Source organism: Nipponia nippon, unplaced genomic scaffold (genome assembly GCF_047370975.1).
Source record: "Nipponia nippon isolate SJK-2023a ecotype South Korea unplaced genomic scaffold, ASM4737097v1 scaffold_3, whole genome shotgun sequence".
Taxonomy (NCBI): Eukaryota; Metazoa; Chordata; class Aves; order Pelecaniformes; family Threskiornithidae; genus Nipponia; species Nipponia nippon.
The window spans coordinates 57,167,713-57,185,665 of NW_028262347.1; the positions used below are offsets into that span (position 1 = coordinate 57,167,713).

A 17,953-nucleotide genomic window follows, 5' to 3' on the forward strand; every position below is an offset into this window, starting at 1 on the left:
CTGCTGTGAAAACAGCTAAATTGCAGGAAAGAGCTGTGACAAGGCAGTACTAGAGCACTGCTCCTTGCTGCAGGAGCTGCGTTTAAGCTCAGACCTGTGCCTGTGGTCCTTGTCTGGTCTATGCAGTGAGTATGCTTGTGCCTGTCCTTGCACCTTGGTGATCCTGACCTTGTCTTGCTGACTGAACTTTTTGGCTTGACCTCAGACCTGCCTCACCACTGTGGATTTGCCTGGCAATCATTGAACCATTGGCTGACCCTGGCTAGTGTCTGCAGACCTGCTCTGCTCACCTTGTGCAAGTACTGTGCCTTTGTCAGTGTGGTCCCTGCCCTCCTGCCTGGCTGTCCCTCCCCCTCAGCTCCTGGCTCGCCATCCATTGTGGAGTAAGCTACTCTTGCTGCTTCCTGCCACCAAATCCTGTCTGAAGTATAGTACCTCTTGTAGAAAGACTTTCAGTCCTCAAGGGAAAACTTCGAGGGGTGGAGACCTTACCCAGTAGTTTGTAGGTAGACTGTTCCAACAGTTAATTATCTTTCCTTTAAAATACGTGGCTTTTTTCAGTCTGAATTTGTCTAGCTTCGGCTTCCAACATTTACAATCTCATTATGCTTTTTTCTGCTCAATTAAAGAGCCATCTACCATCAGAAATCTCTCCTTATGGTTGGCACTTACAGAGTGCGTGATCAAGTCACTTCTCTGGTTTCTCTAAGCTTCATTAGCCTCTCGCTATGAGGCAAGACTTCCAGATTTGTTCAAGTCCTTTTTAATGTGTTGGTATCCCCTATCTAAATGTGGGTCCCAGATTTGGACACAGTGTTCCTGAAATGGTGCCCCTGAAGCTAAGCAGAGATAGTCTCACTTCTCACTCCTAGTTGCCGTTCTGTAGGTCACTCAAGCACTGCTCCCCTGTCGTGGTTCAACCCCAGCCAGCAACTAAGCACCACACAGCTGCTCACTCACTCTCCCCCAATGGGATGGGGGAGAGAATCAGAAGAGTGAAAGTGAGAAAACTTATGGGTTGAGATAAAGACAGTTTAATGGGTAAAGCAAAAGCCGCGTGCACAAGCAAAGCAAAGCAAGGAATTCATTCACTGCTTCCCATCGGCAGGCAGGTGTTCAGCCATCCTCAGGAAAGCAGGGCTCCATCACGCATAACAGTTACTTGGGAAGACAAACGCCATCACGTCCAATGTCCTCCCCTTCCTTCTTCTTCCCCCAGCTTATATACTGAGCATGATGTCATATGGTATGGAATAGCCCTTTGGCCAGTCTGGGTCAGCTGTCCTAGCTATGCTCCCTCCCAGCTTCTTATACACCTGGCAGAGCATGAGAAGCTGAAAAGTCCTTGACTAATGTAAACTCTGCTCAGCAAGAACCAAAACATCAGTGTGTTATCAACATTATTCTCATCCTAAATCCAAAACACAGCACTATACCAGCTACTAAGAAGAAAATTAACTCTGTCCTAGCTGAAACCAGGACATCCCCTTAGCTGTCACATTCCTCAGGATGCCAACACGGCTCTGTTTTTCCACAGGTAACATCACAAGCTAGCATAAAGTTCAAAATGAAAACCGGTAAGTTCTTGGAGATGGGAGTGAATTTTCTGCAGAATCTGCTTTCAGACTTCTCACTAAACAGCAACGGGAGATAAGCAAATGAGCTATTGTACCTGAGCCCTCCTGAGCCTCTTGGAACTGATCTAACTCCTCCATGTTTGATGAACTCTGATCTTCATCCGAGTATGACCGGTTGGCATCACCCTGGAACACAAAAATTTAGAATTTGGAAACTCATAAACAGAAAAGACCATTTGTTCTTGTCTTTCGTTGCTGGAACAACTGTAAAATCCTCCTTGGCAGCCAGGCATCAGTGTGATCACTGGAAAGAATCTCGTGTGACCTGGGATGGCTGACATACTGCGTTCTTGCTTTTGGAGGGGCAAAGGACTCACCCTAGGAGGATAGGGTCTGTTGCACAGGATGGAAATTGTGAACTCCCTTCCAGAGGGCTTGTCTCTTTCCTTGCAAGGATTTTTTAAGGAAGCCCACCCTGAACTTAACAAGGGAAATGACAGAGGTGTGATACTTTGGAAGTCCTCCACCCCAGTACCCTCAAGGTGTCTCAAAGGTCCCCTTTTTAGCACTTCTATTCCTCCTCCTGATGAGGCCTCAGTGGCAACTCACCTCAGCCTGGAACCCCTCCACGAGAATGGCCACCAGCAGATTGAAGAGCACGTAATTGCCAAATGTCATGAGAGCCACAAAGTAGAGAGATGCCCATGGCGAGGTGGAGGCCATGCCATTATAGAGCACAACATTCCAGTCCTCCTGGGTTAGGATCTGCAACCAGGAGCAGAGGCCACATACGCATGAAGGAAGAACACAAAGGGGATTCTCAGAAAAGGGCAGTGAAAGGATAGACATCAAGACCACATCAGGCCTTTTAACTTCCCCATAACCACACACCCACTGCCCACTGTCACTGTCCAGCTGTGGTACTGCTCCGATAATATTAGCTGAGCAGGAAGAAACAAGAGCGACCATGAGGGCAGCCATGTTCTGAGGTGATGGTGTTAACCATGGGAGTTGCCACAACAGGAGTGACCTTTGCAAACTGTATCCTAGGAAGGAAGGAGCACCCCTGCCTGAGAGATACACCAATCGTTTGGTTACAACATGTAATTGTTCTTCCTCCAAAAATCACATGCCGGAGCCTTTTGTGTCATCAGGACTGAGTGCAATGCACCGCAATGAGAAAAAGCACCTCCTGATCCTCTTCGCTTTGCCCTGGCCCTCCCATAGAGAGCAAAGTGGGCTCACCTGGAAGACAGTGACAATCGCCCACAGCAGGGAGTCAAAATTCTTCCGGTCAGGAACTGTATCTCCTGTGTCTGTCCTGAGGCTGAACTTGCAACCAAAGATGTGCATTCCCAGGATGCTGTTGGGACAAGAAGTGGAGATGGCATCAAATATAAATATCACTGCCACCACAATGAGCTCATCAGAGTCATTCTCTTTTCCACCCAACAATCTAATGTAACACCACAGGAATGAGGGGTAGAAAAAACACAGCCAGACCACTGGGACCTATCCGTGAAGAAGGAGCTGTGTATTAGCACCCCTATAGCTCACCGAAGAACCTTGCTTTCCATCTGTACTGCCTCAGAGCTCACATATTCCCTCCAACCCATCCTTCAGATCTGTTCTCTCCATTGTTCTTGTCTGCTCTCGTTTTTCTTCATGTCCCTACCACTGCATCCACGGGATGCACTGACAAACTTTCTTGGTTGCTTCCTGCCACCCTTCTGCCAGAGTCAGCTTCCAGACTGAACTGTTCCTGCAGCCAGTGTTGATTACCAAGAAGCTTCACCTATCCTGCAATGGGACATTATGCTTAATGTGCGCATTTAGTGACAGTATTTCTCCACCCTATCTGGGCAAAATCTTCAGCTGCTAAACCCAATTTAGGGCAGCAGTAACCTCAGCCCTTATGAACAAATACATGTTTGTCAGTGCTGCCTGAGCCTAGAGCAATGTGCAAGACGAGTCATGCAATCACGCTCTGAAGTTGCTGTCTACATGAGCCATGCAGTGCCTCTCCAAAACACTGTGAGGCAACTAACTGCCTCCTCACCTGAATATAAAGATGAAGAGCATGAGGAGCATGCAGAAGGTGGCTACATTGTCCATAGTCTTCATCAGCACCACAAGCTGACGGCGCAGCGCAGGCATGAAACGCACCAGTTTCAGCACCCTCAGGAGACGGAAAGTCCTCAGCACAGAGAGGCCTCCATCCGACTGGCCGATGATCTCCCAGATGCTATGGCCCAGAGAAGCACAGGGAGTACAAGGGTCAAAATTAAAGACAAGTGAACGAACAGAAGAGAGAGGGGAATAACAATGCTAATCCAAGTTTTCACCTCTGCATTGGCAGCAAGTATAAAGGGGTCAGAGAGAAAATCTGTTTGAGCAAGATATAATTAGAAGTATATACTATAAGCTTATACTTATGTGTAGAAAGCTGCATTTCTCCCTTAAGAACATGAACATGGCACTGCATGTTGCAGGAATAAGGAAACGATTGCAGCCTTAAATTCCAGCAAGACAAGTTCCTCTATCACACGTTAAACCTTTGTTGCATCCTTAATTTGTACATTTTTAAAATATTTCACAGCTAATATTTGTTGTGGACTTACAAGGCAATTGCAATTGCCTCCGTTCTACAGAGGAGAGAACTGAGGGGCAGAAATGCTGTGTGGCTTGCCTAGGGTTGCCAAGTGTTGGGAAAAGACATCTCGATCTCCCAGTCCTTGGCCTTGTGTATCAGGTCAGCTCCTCCTAGTATAGTTGCTAAATCCTTTTTGAAAAGGCACATGAAAACATGCAAGCTCTGTGGTATTCTTGTCTATGTGTATTTCAGTTGACCCCCAAGGCCCTTGTCACCTGATGATGACGATGATACTGTCAAAGATGTTGTAGGGATTGCGGAGATAATCAAAGAGACCAAAAGCAGCAAGTTTCAGGATCATTTCCAGGGCAAACATGCTTGTAAAGACAACGTTGCTGATCTCCAAGATGTTGGTCAATTCTTCTGGCTGGAGAGAAAGTAAATTCAGAGAGTCAGAACTGAAAGAGCCCTGAAATTATGGGAAATAAAGTGCCAAGCATTCCCAGCGGACAGGCTTTGTAGGGAGCTGCAAAGCTCCCATGGGTGAGATTAGAGTGGAGCTGGATAGAGCCACTTGCACTCCAATTCCTTTGCACATTTCATAGATTCATCATACATTACGTCCCTAATAAATTCTTTTACTAGAGGTGGTCAGGAGCCGGACAGCCATTCTTGCAACCAAGGCTGACGAAGCGTCTCCCACATCCCACTCCATTCCCTGGTCCCCCAGCTAAAGGCTACTTTACTTTGTGCAAAGAACTTGGGTATTTTTTGAAGCAGGGCAAAAGCGGCTAATCTGTGGTCAACCTGTTTGTTCAAGGATTTCTTCCTCTGAGGTTTCCACAGGTAGCTGGCAGAATTTTTTCCTGAAATTCTGAAAACATTTGAATGATAGGAAAACAGTTCACCATCTTCCTCTAAACTCAATGCACTTCTCTGCCCCTTTCCCCTCTATTTTTTCCCTTCCCCATTTTTCTCTCCCCCGCTCCCCACCAAATCCTTGGTATGCATTCGTTTTCCAGTCTTGCTCCAGCAGTCTTTTCTCATACCTCTATCCTCAGAGTAGTCTCAATAATTACCCAAGCAAATATCACACTGGATGAATAAGACAACAGTAAGGAGGGGCACACTGCTAACACCTACATGTAAAGGACAGGAAGAGCAGGACAGGGTGAGGAAAAGAGAAAAATGGACAGCAAGAGGAGAACGGCAGATGCACAAGGTGAAAACCTTCAGGGAAGACACAAGATGATGGTGTTGAAGAAAGAAAAAAAAAAAAAAAAAAGAAAAAAGCAATCTGACCCTGCCTCAGGCATTTTTTTCTGTTGAATCTCTGACACATCTTTCAGCCCCTATGATACAGCCTTCTCCAGCAGAGACTGATGTGTTTTGTGTATGTGAGAGAAAGTCTTTTAATGATTCTATCAGTGGAACAAGTCTGAGCAAATTAAATTACTCCTCCTTTTGTTTTCTGAATTAATGACTTTCTTCAGTGTGTGCAGCCTTAGAAACTTCTCTGATAAGGTCAGGAAAGGGTCTAGACCGTTTCCTCAGGAATGATGAAACAATGCTTCAGAGGGAGACAGAGGTTGCACTGATGTCATTGATGAGGGATACCAGGATCTTGCCATCCGCTGTGAAATGGAGGCATTCCCTGCACTGAATTTGGGATAGACTCATCTGCTCAAAGCACCTCTCACCCAGGGACTAGGACTGCACCAGGCCAAACAGCAAGGGCTGAGGTCTTGAACAAGGTCAGATGCACAAGGGGCAACACATGCGCAAGCCTGCCCATGTTTGCACATACTCAGATGCACACATACATAGCCCAGGGAGACTACCACAGCAGTAGCAAGGTACAAAATATTCCCAAAGTGAGAGAAAAACTTCCTCCCAGTATAATAGGCTGCATCTTGGGGCCAGGCTAGACAACCCATGGCCTTCAGACCACATGAGACTCCTAGGGCAATTCACCTGGCTGTAGCATGCTGCTGACCATCACCTTCCCAAGCAGCAGATGTTGGGGGCCTGCTGCAGATGAAGGTGTGCCACCTTCCCAAGCAGAGGGACAAGGTGCGGCAGCTCCAAGGCACTTCTTCAGGGCTCCTCTGGCCCAAATTTCCATGTTTACCTTGGGGCAGGTGTGTTACACCTCAGACAAGGTTACGTATTTGATGTTTAACCTACTGCACCACTGAACTGCAGCTCCAAGCCTTCAAGGTGAGTCTGACTCAGGCTCTGTGGTAGCAGGCAGTACTGCTCGCACTGTTGGGACATCCGTGCCGAAAAGGCGGCTGAAGACTCCCCTCTTCCTTCACATTGGTCTGAACTATGCCTGGCTACCAGACCACTCTTTTAAGCATCACATAAAACAGATAGGAACAAGAAAACTGAAAAAGCCTGTTATTTGGGGCAAGACAGGACAGACATGCCTGGCACTGCGGAAATAAAAAAGTGAGTCTCTGCAGATCAGAGACAATATTTTTACCGTGAACTCAGTATTAGTGCCCACTAGGAAGGATAGTCATGGTCTCTCCCCGAGGAAAGCAAAATTGCTGTTTTTCTGAAGGGCAGCCTTTGCGTTGGCTGCGCCTGTTACTTATTCAGCTGGTGGAAGGGGAAGTGAGGGAGGAATGCAGTTCTGGGTCTGACCCTCCCCCCAAAGCTGGGGATTGCTTTAACCTCTGCTCTGGGACCCCCAGGGGCCCAGATCCTCTCACAGGTGAGCAAATGGACTGGAAACTGCTCCTCACATCTGTGGCTTTCCATGCTCTTTGCTAATTTCTTGCACTCCTCATTGCAGCTTTTTATTGAAATACTCCATTTCTCTAAAACCAAAAAAGAGGAGATGGTTCAGTTTCCACCCATAATTACATTTCAATAACAAAAACATCCTGAAAATGAGGGGGAAAGGAGGGGAGATAAGAGCGAAGAGAGAGAAAGAATGAGGAAGTGCACACGGGAAGGGGGAGATGAAGATCGCTTCACGGAGAGCCGAGCAGTAATGACATGTGCCGGGAACATGGGGTCCATATGCTAAACAGAGATGCCAACTTCAGCCTGAATCAAATGATTATGTCAGTGAGAATGAGCAATGTAAAAAAGTGACAGGCTATGATGGTGGATGATTCTCCTCTCTCCTGTCCGCACATTCTCTCTTGTGCTGTCGTAGGGAGCAATTGATGTTTGAAAAGCCATGCTTGCATCACGCTTGTGGAAAAGGTCACCTGTTCCCCCATCTCTCCTTCCCTCCCTGACATCTGTTTCTCTAGTCAAGCCTCCATCTGTTAATCTTTTTCTAATGGGCCATCAATCAGCCCCATCCTTCCTAGAGAGAGGGGCAGGAAAGACTGGGTAGGGAAAGGAAGGAGAGATGGACAGAAAGAAAGGCAGTGAAAGAGGAATCAAAAAACAAAGCTGAAAAGAAATAGTAAAATAAACTCACTGGCACCCACAAGAAGCAGAGAAGGAGAGATTTTTAAAAATTACATAGGAAAGAAGTAAAGGCCGGGAAAGGAAGAGCAACACAAAAGGAATGAACTCCAGGAAAAAAGAAGAGAAAAAGAGAGAGGAGCCAGCTGGAGAGGCACACCCCACTGGCTAAAGGCAGATCCTGCATTGCAGCCATTTCTAGAGATAGAGGTAATTCGGCAGAGAGCAAAGAGCCATCAGCCGGGAGCTGGGGCTGCAGGGTGGGGGCCACCAGGGGCTGTGTCCTGTGCGGGGATGCCCTCACACCTGGGCCAGTGTGGCCATGAGTGACAGTGGACAAGGCTGGTGGCTGGGACACGGCTGGTGGGGGGGACTCCCTCTGGCCAGGGAAGCGTGAACTTGATGAAAGGGAAAAAGTGGTTCTCTCCTTTTCTTCCTACTGACACATGGGATCCCCAACACAATGGATGTGTCACCTCACAGTTGTGAGAGCTCCCCAGGCTCCCACAGACAGTGCTCAGGCATTTATCATCAAAGCCATTAGCAAGGCTTCCTCCTCCCAGGCCACCTGGGTTTACCTAGAAATTGTAAATTGAAGTGTCCACAAGAAAAGGCCTGAACTCAAGGCTATTTTAGTCCAAGCAAAACCAGGGAACACCAGAAATCTCCCCACAAGAAGTCTATTCATATTGCCAAGCCAGGATAGACTGGTTTACCCATCACAGTAGGAGAGAAACTTGAACAAAACTGTGGGAGCTGAGTATTGGGGTGAGGAGGGGGGCTTGAAGAGGAGAGAGACCCCAGAGGGCAAAGCATGCCCAGAGCCAGTGTTTTAACCAGACTGGTTCACCTACTCTGCATATGGATCCCTTTCCAAATCCATGAAACTACCTAATTCACATCTTCATGGCACAAAGTCCTTCATACCTAACAATGTAGATCAAATACTAAGAGAGAAATGTATGATCCAGATCTATCTCAGAGCTCCTGCCCAGTGATCAGAAACTAGAACTGGGGCAATAGAGGGTAGCAGCTCAGTGTTTTCCACCCTTTTCAGTTTCTTACTAATTAACATTGGAGTTCTTATGTCAGATTAGACTGAAAGTGTAATTAGTCCATTATCTGACATTAGCTAGAAACTCCTGCACTATAGGAAAGGTTAAGAATACTCAGACCACCATGAAGCCCCTGCAGGAGAAATTTCTCCTAACCAGGAGTAAATTTGCAACTGTCTAGAGACTGAAGAGTAATTGATGTGATCTACACTGACCAGCCCTACCAAACCGTACCTGCACATCACTGCCTCTGAGAACATGAGAGAGAAATATTCCATAGAGAGGTCTTTCCAGCCTGTCCATTTTTACTCACCATTTCAAAGTCACTTAACAATAATCAGAAGAGTCATAGAAATCAGCCATGGAACATACCAACTAGCTTTTACTTACTCTAGTCACCACCCTACAACCAATGCAGGGTTTTGTGATGTTTTGTTATACCCTGGTTTTACAAGACTGAAGTAATGTGGTTTCATCTACCACCCCAGGGAGACTGTTCCATCATTTGCTAAATGTCACTATGATGAGCTGGCTTGGACATTTGCTGAATGTTTCTGACAAGCAGCAAATAGCGAAAGAGAAGCAATAACTGTAAAATATGAACTTGTGGATGCAATAAATGCTGGTATAAAGGGAAATCACACAGGCTAAAGCATATGAAGGTACTGATCCACAGGGCTGGTCTAGTTAGGAAACAAAGGATCGTCTCCTGATCCACACAAGACAGACCTCACAAAGTATTGATCTGATGTACGAAGGAGTACTGTAAGTAGATACTGGTGAAGATAAACCAAGTTACTCAGCAATTGTCTCATTGGCTACTAATATCAAAGAAGCTTGAGTCCAACAGGCCATTCAAGAAATAAACAAGAAAGGCAGCCTGGGACATTCAGCTGGGACCAGCCTTTCATCATCATGCTGAATAAGGGAGAAAAGCAAGCAGGATCAGATCATCTGTGAATATTAAAAAAAGTAAGCCTCTTAAAGGGATCTTTCTAGACAGCCACAAGCATCTAATATCTTGATTTTCTACACTGGATTTTAAAAATAGGCACTTCCAAGTAGAAGCAGATCTGAAGAACTGCAAAATCTATTTCAAGCAGGACAGAGATTGAAATGATGGATTTTGGTTTGTGCAATGCTCCAGCAATATCTGAAGGCCTAATACTGAGGATATTACATGGTATAATGGATACTGATAGATTTGAATAAACTTATCTATTTACAAGTGATAACTTGTGATAAGCTTAAGGATTAAAAATGACTCATAGCAGTGCAGTTTGTCCCCAGATTAGTTGATTTCCCTCACAAGAAATGTATAAGGAGTTGGGAAGCTGCCTTGGCCACATAAACAGGACAGGACAGGACAAGGGACTGGATGGATAAGCTAAACAAAGCCAAATTCCAAAGTGATTTGGATCTGAGTAAAGTGGTTTGAGTTGCTGAAGTTAAGTCTCCTGGCACAAAAACATTGTGAATAAAACCCCTGAATTGTAACAAACAGATAATTTTAATTAATGTTTGGGGTTTTTTTTCCTGTTTGTCAAGGCTCAGAAATCGAAGGCGAGACTTGCACGTGGGCTCTGTCTCCCAGGTTCCTGTGTTTTCGAGCCTGAACCTTGTGCCTGCCTCCTGAAGTCTCTCTCACCCCTTAACGTGATGGTTGGTGGGTGCTTTGGTCAGTGGGCCAGCTCACCTGCGTATAGTCCATGAACAAGTGGAGCAGCAAGGAGCTGACGGACGTGCTATGAGCTGCTCCCAGGACTGCTCAAACCTGTGACACCTTCACACGTCCTCTTGCCCAGCCACCTATGTCCCCAGAGAGTGGCTAGGGTTGTGATCTCCCATGCACCGGAAAATAAAAGCTCGAGAGGTCTCTATATGCATTAGCGCTGGGACAGGAGACATTCATACAATGAAGCAGCTGAAGCAACAGAAGCTACTTCAGTCATAGGATGGTGTCACCCTGCAAATCGCAGATCTCTGTGGGCAGAGGGGTTTTGCTGGATATTGCTCTGTGAAAATTTGTGTTTCTGGAAGGAAAAACAACAGGAAAAAGAGAAAGGAAGGAGAGAAAAGGAGGCAATGAAGCACCAGTCTGAGATGTACTGATAACATGGCTTGAGGAAAACTTTCATGAAAGAGAGCAAAGGGGAGTGCAAATGCCTGTGTGCTTTTGAGTTAACTGATGACTGAAAAGGACCTGGAATTCATGGTATGGTCTGAATATTATTTTCAGGGAAACAGGATCCAGTATACATATTTTAAATAAACAGGCTGCACCACATTTTTCAGTTACAATCAATTCGGCTGACACCTCTTTCTAGTAGAAACAGCATGCAGGGTCATAAGCTTTTCCTAGCTACTTATGGATAAAAAGCAATAGCATAACTTTAAGGATGTGTCATTAATAACCTGCTACTAGAAACCCCAAGGCTGCAGGCAGATCCCGCTCTGCTGCAGGCTGTACAAACACAGCAGAGACAGCCTAGAAGGGCTTAAATCTGCACACACAATAGCCAGAACATGAGAGTGAATTCTCTACCTCCAGCTCAAATATTCTTCTGCTAAACTCTTAATTCACGCTGTCTCCAATAAACCAAAATGAACAATGGTTCTCCCTGCTTGGTGCTCACATCTTTAAAACATCAGTGTGCAGTTTTCATATTGTCCTGGACTTCAACCCTTAGTCCTCTCTCTGCTACGTGATAAATACGTCGCTCTTTTTTATCTAGTTTCATGAGTCAACCCCTCCAGCCTCTTCTTCATTCTCCTCTTCTCTGAGCTCCTGCCAGTATTTTTCTGGTACTGAAGCATCCAGTGCAGTTTTGCATTCTGGGATCAAATTAAGGTTTCCCATCCTTATATCAGAAACTAGCTGGGCTTTGAAAAATGGTCTAATGCTTGGTATGTAGGTGGGATCCATTCATCTGAGGCTTCAAATACTGGCTCAGACACCATGTTGCCTCAAACAGGGCAACTCTGGGTCTCAAGATATCTCCATCCTGACACAGCACAGGACAAATGCGAGTGCCTTGCTTGAACCAGACTCACTGCCTGTCTCTTTGCTGCCTGAGACTGTGTTCAGGACTAGATTTCACCTTGGCCCCAAAGCTTCAATGCAGTCAGCATCTCAGTAGTGGAGCGATCTCTTATTTTTGTGATCTGGGCAGACACATGGAGTGAATCATGGTCACATTCAGACTGGCAGCATAGATCTGAGACAGGGATGTACAGCATAGACTCATTTAATGCAAAGTGCAGCGGAGTTACCAGCCAGCAACGCAGATGCAAGGTCATGGGCGAGCTTAACACCCTCTGAAGCTGGCTCTGCACATCACAAAGTAGACAGCCTCTGTTTCCCTGCTATAAAATGAGGGCACACAATCCTTCTCCGTCTCACAAGTCTGTCATTAGGATAAAGTGCACTGCTGACTCAGAGCTGCCTGAAAACTATTGGTGTGAAAGTCAAACCTGTGCCCACACCTGCTGTCTGTGTCTTACCTATCTATCACTTCTTGCTGTCAGGGCAAAGGAAAGGCTCAAGCCATCTGAGCCCCCAAAATGACTGGAGATAGGAGGTGGTGCCTTTCCTAGCCTTCTTATATAGATAGACTGTGCTCAGGCATCTCTTAATTAAGCTGGAAAGGCTAGCAAGTTGATGGATTTGAATTGAGATGCTGGTGAAGTGCCTGTGACATCCCCAGAGGGCACATTAAATTAACCAAATAGACTAAGGATTCAGTAAGCTAATGAAGAGAGAAATGAGGGAGAGAGATGAGGAAGATGGAAGAGATGAGGGTAAAGGAGAGTGAAGCAGATGGGAAGAGAAGACAGGGTAAAAAAACAGAGGGATAGAAGTGAGTGGGAAGGAGGAAAAGAGAGGGATTGAAAGAAGGTGAGAGGAAAACACATAGACAGTGAAAGTGATTAAGTGCAGGGACAAGGGAGAAAAGGCCCTGCTAGATCCTGGGGTTTTCTCCAAAGCTGTGCTGGGACCAACTGTGCTGCAGCCTGGGGTCCAAATTGCTCGCTCTGCCTCCACCAGGTTGCATCAGCTGCTTACTGAGGCCATAACCCCAAGCAGGACTCACCAGTCCCCGCTGCCCACCCTGTGCCCTGAGGTGCCTTACCTGCTCGTGGTGCTCGATGCCCATGCTGATGGTGTTCACTAGGATTGCGATCATGATCCCACGGTTGAAGTACTTGCTGTCCACAATCCCTCGAAGCTTGACCCTCACTTCTCGCCACATGTCACTGCAGAACTTCAGCCGTCCGCCTTCTTCCACCTCCTCCTTCTCCAGTGCCGAGGCACCCTGGTCCTCTCTGCTGCCCTCTCCCTCCTCTTCGCTGGCTCCTCCATCCTCCTGGTCTGAGTCAGTGCTATCCAGGACAGAAAGCCTTCGGGATGCTTCATGCTCCCCGCTATGGCATCGGGGGCAGTTGGTGGGATCAGAGGTTGCTGTCACAGCAATGGGCTGGACCAAGCCCTGAGCAGGGCAGTCAAGAGAGTTGTGCTGCTGGCAAAGCCCTGCGGAGAGAAGTGATCGTGCTTAAAGGAGAAGGCTTTGAAAGAGACATCAGAACTGGGCACCTGTTTGGCTTTTGGATATTTAGACAGGATAAATGGGCTTTCTAGCTGTAAGGATGATTAAACACTGGCGCATCATCTCAAGGGCAGCAGTAAAAGCCATTGCTGTTGGGGGCTTTATACTGACTGGCTGTGTCACCAAAAGGCATGGCACTGTTCAGCTGCCCGTGATTAGGCTCAATGGGAGTTCATGTCCATCAGAGGAAGAACTGTTTTGTCTGATGCAGGAATCACAGCTTGAGACTCAGTAGCTTGTGTTAAGTGGGAACTGAGGAAAAAAACAATCACAAGGGCTGCTTTGGCCTGAACTGCTATAAGTGGAGTCTGAGAACCCACAGGCTGAGCTGAACTCTCTAAATTAGGGAAGCTACATTAGCAAAGCATCTCAAAAAGTCAGAAAAGATAGCACAAGAACACTTCCTCCTAATAGTCTCTGCACTCTGAATCAGAACAGATCTCCTGACTTTGGTGAGAAAACTAAGTTTGTGTTCCTCGATCCTTCCTTTGGGCTTGGAAGATCAAATGGATGCTGGGGGAATGAAGCAATTAATTCATTAACACAGTGCGCGAAGCCTGCAGAAACTTTTCTCTCAGCAAGTAAAGAAAATGAAAGACTGAGTATGCGCGACCAGCTGAACAAAAATCTGCCTTTTTGCTTGTTAATGGGAACATAACTTAGGAAAGGCATCGGCAGGCAGTTAATACTAACTCTATAAAACCATTTTTACAGTCACTTTTCAGGCCAGGAATCCAATTTGAATGGTATCTCGTGCCTAATTTTACACAACAGCATGTGCTCCCATTAAGAGAAATTGTCTCCATTGCCCTTACGTATTAAACTGACTTCTTCAGTATTACTCCCTTGGTTCAGGAGACACCCTATTGCAATTCTGCTCCCTTTGCCTCTCTCCTGACGTCCCACAGCAACTCAGTTTGGGAGGAGAGCTCTGGGGGACCTGCTGTGTCACTGAGTCCAATCCTTAGTCCCACTCCATCATATCCCCCTAATACTTCTCTCTCCAAAACTGCTATCATCACCCTGCTATACCAGACCTGAAGCCCTTTACAAGCCCCAGCCAGTGCCTTTAATGTTATCCCATTATGGTCTCTGGGTTTCAGACCTGGGTTTCCCATGTTCCCTGCTGGTCACCCCTGTTTCATTCCCATTCTTGTTGGTCATCCCCACCTTTCTGGTCTGGTGCACTGGCCATGGCCCCATGCTCAATGGCCAATGTTAATTCTAATTCTGTGCTTTGTAGGCAAAGGTCCTTTGGCAAGCTGGCATATGGAGATGCTCCCACTTACTCTCACGTTTCCACTATTGGCATTTCTAGCTTTACCCACGCAATCCTTACTGTAGTGCCTCTGCCTCTTCCTGTTCATGCCTAGCTTGGCATTGCTCGGCTCCACGTGGCCCTGCCGCCGGCTCTGTATGCTATTGTACAGCCCAAGGGTGCGGCGTTTGGCTTTGCGCACGATGTGGCAGACGTATTGGAAGATCTCCTCGTAGCAGTCTCCTGGCTCCATGTAGCTGGCGACAGTGCTAGAAGAGAGGTACCGGGCCCTCTGCTCCTGCATCAGCTGGTGCTCCCGCTGCTTTGTCTCCGAGAACTGTGTGGCGATGACCACGAGACACAGATTAATCATGAAGAAGGAGCCCACCTAGTAGCAAAGGAGAAGGGATAGTCAGTGTCGGCACAAGGAAGAACATGTGGGAAGGGGAATGTAAAAGGAGAGAGGAGGGGAAGGTGATTGGAGGCAGACAGAGGAACGGGAACCGGTCTGTGTATGGAGATGGGATTTCAGAGAAAGCCAGAGCTGGCTGAGCTTGTTTTTGAGAACTCGCTCAATGTCATTTCCATGCAGAATTTAGAGCTCTGAATTGAAATTCAGGAAACACAGGCCTGACTTTTGGCTCTTTTGGCAGGTTCTAGGACCTTTAGCAAGTCACTTAGAAGTTACCTGCAAAGGGTTTGATGAAAACTGGACTTTTTCTTTCCCTCTCCTTTGTGTTAAACAGAAGGTGGGAGACAGAGAACTAGTTTGGTATTTTGGTTACTTTCTCCTCTGCTTGCTCTTTTACTACTGGAACAATCATGCACTGTCATTTGTGGTATTCAACTCTTGGAGGACACGTCAATATTCTCGGAGCATTTTATTCATTTCTACCATTTACACCTTAATTCACCATAGAGGGAGATGGCACTTTGCTGAATGAGCTCTTGAAATCAAAGAGGAGTTTATGAAAACTAATGACTTTGAGAAGGACACTAAATAGTCTGGCAAAACAGTGCTTCCTTGCTCATTTTCTATTCTTCTGAAACTAGACATATTATATTAGCTCTTATTTTACTTGTCCTCCAGCTTAGGTAGGCTTTCCATTTCAAATACAAAAACAACCACAACCCACTCCCCCAGTTTCTTAGAAACAAAACAAAATGCCCAAGTTCTTCCTTTTCTCCATGCAGAAGCCAAAAAGTCTGTCAGGTTTATTTTAAACCTTTGTGTATTCCCTTTAAGCTTCCTTTGCCTCAGTTTTCCTATCTGTAAAATGGAGCAAATATTTCTTGGTGCCGAGAGATCTGGAGGGAAAAATCACACTCTCAGCGTTACATATTATGAAATTACAGATGAATCTCCACTAGGAGATCTATCCATTACGCTTAGGATAAAACCTGGCTTCAATACGATGAGAATTTCATACATAAAAGGTCTGGTAACCACGTTCAAAATCATTCTCAAAAGCTACGATGCCTTGATTGGTCTCTACTCCCCATAGAGCTGGAAATGGCGGTACACCATTTATAAAACGCAGAGTCTGATCTCTGAACAAGGACCACATGTTTGCACTGCTCTGAAACGGACTCTGCAGGGCAGCCCTCAGGAGAAGAGGAAGCACCAGCTCAAGATTTCTGCTTCCCCTGGACCAGGGAGCAACCCTGCTAAGGGACATCCTTGCACCGTGTTCCTCCTGTACGAACCCACACAGGACCCAGTCTCACCTCCCCGTCTCTCCTTTCCAAGCAAACAGCTCTGACATGGAGCTGGATCCAGTCCTGCCCTTATCTTCACGCACATGTCCTCCCCCATATAACCCTTCCAGCAAAGGGAAGAGGGTGAGCAAAGGTAGCGATAACCTGACCCTAACCCTCGTGCATGGAAAAGGTGGAGTGTTTTTTTTCAGCAAGTACCCCAGTTTGTTTTATCTGTCCAAGCAGCCTTCCCCTCAGTGCACAGCCCTTGCCACTCCCCCACCAGCTTGCACCCTTGCTTGTCCCTTTCTCTTGCACACAGGTGCCCAGCAGCTCTGTCCAGAGGCTCAGTACAGTGGCTCTCAGTATTTCAAAGGGGAGATGTCCCTGCCAGCATCTGAATAAGTCTTTGAAACATGAAGCCCTTCCCAACCAGATTCAGCATAAGGACAATAAACCATCTCAAAATAAAGGGCTTTTTTTTTCTCCTCCTCTCAGCACCCTTCAAAGCTATTCTTATTCTGTTTCCCTTCATCACTGAACCCTTCTCTTCCCTCTCCTCCCGCCCATATTTCAGCCTATTTTTCCCTTCAGCTTCTGTATATGGGCTTGAAAATTAAAACAATGCCTCATTTGGATTGATTCGCCTTCCCGCAAGATTTTCCCGAGTCCATGATGTCTTGCGTGTTTTCACTGATGAGGGCATGACTAGAAATCCAAATTCTTCTCTGATGCACTCTCCTGCCCTCTTCCCCCTCAGCACCACACAACACTCACACGGGCTTGCCCATTCAGTTATCTCCTTCGGCTTGTCCTGAGTGAGGCAGGGCTGGGAGCCGGACGCCAGCCGTGCACGCATTCCTGGAACACTAGTTGTGACACTGCCTGGCACTTTGCAACTTCCAACAACTCCACAAACAACAAGTGATTAAGACTTGCAACACCTTCTCTCTAGGCTACAAGCAGAGGAGCCGAGGGCAAAAAGATGCCCTCAGCAGGGTCACATTGTAAGCCTAGGGTTGAATCCAAAGGGCGGTTCAGGTTTCACATCACCAAGCCCTGTCCTCACAGGCACCATTTGCTGTGATCTCCCACCAGATGACCAAAGAGGGGAGGAGGGAGACGACTGGATATGGCAACTTACCCCCAATCCTTAAACCTCTTAGCTAGGAACATCAAACGCAAATCAAATGAGCTTGTTTAATCCTTAAGGCGACAGGCAAGTCCATAAACTCTAAGGCTCTGCTGAGCCCATAAACTCCAAGACTCTGCCTCCCAGCTAGCAGAAGGACAGTAAGGGTCCCAGATAGCTCGTAATTGAGTGATCCATCTCAGCTAGCTGAGTGGGGAGACCAAAAGCATCTGACAGAGGCAGAAGGAGACCATTGATTCAAAGCCCTGACATAGGAGTCCTGTTCAGCCCTGAGACTGAGCTGTACTGTGATTAAGCAGATCTTGGCCTTGTTCAGCCCAAGGCTTGATCCCTGTCTCTGCAATATCTAATAAAATCTGACTGATGTCAGAGATGCTGACTTACTTTCCCATTATTTTTATTGCTTATGGCTGGATATCCAGCTCTTCTTCTGAAGCCCACACACATAAGCACAGAGCACTTCAAGGATGTCACTGAGTGCTGCAACGTTTTTGCCAATCTGAGAGTTCAGAAGAGTTTTCTCTAGTCCAGGAACCTCACCAGCGGCCAAGTAGCTGGAGAGGTGACAAAGAGACAGCTG

General features: G+C 46.6%; 1 protein-coding gene across 2 annotated transcripts in view; it reads right to left on the minus strand.

Annotated features, from left to right (window-relative positions):
• CACNA1I (calcium voltage-gated channel subunit alpha1 I) overlaps nt 1-17,953 on the minus strand; it is a 157,363-nt gene that overhangs the window by 29,888 nt on the left and 109,522 nt on the right. For both annotated transcript variants that reach the window (XM_087765188.1, XM_087765187.1), the window contains 7 exons: nt 14,604-14,910; nt 12,791-13,188; nt 4,446-4,597; nt 3,637-3,822; nt 2,823-2,940; nt 2,187-2,342; nt 1,673-1,763 (listed from right to left, as the gene is read on the minus strand). In XM_087765188.1, coding sequence (XP_087621314.1) covers nt 1,673-1,763; nt 2,187-2,342; nt 2,823-2,940; nt 3,637-3,822; nt 4,446-4,597; nt 12,791-13,188; nt 14,604-14,910 — 1,408 coding nt within the window. The remainder of the gene's footprint in view (nt 1-1,672; nt 1,764-2,186; nt 2,343-2,822; nt 2,941-3,636; nt 3,823-4,445; nt 4,598-12,790; nt 13,189-14,603; nt 14,911-17,953) is intronic.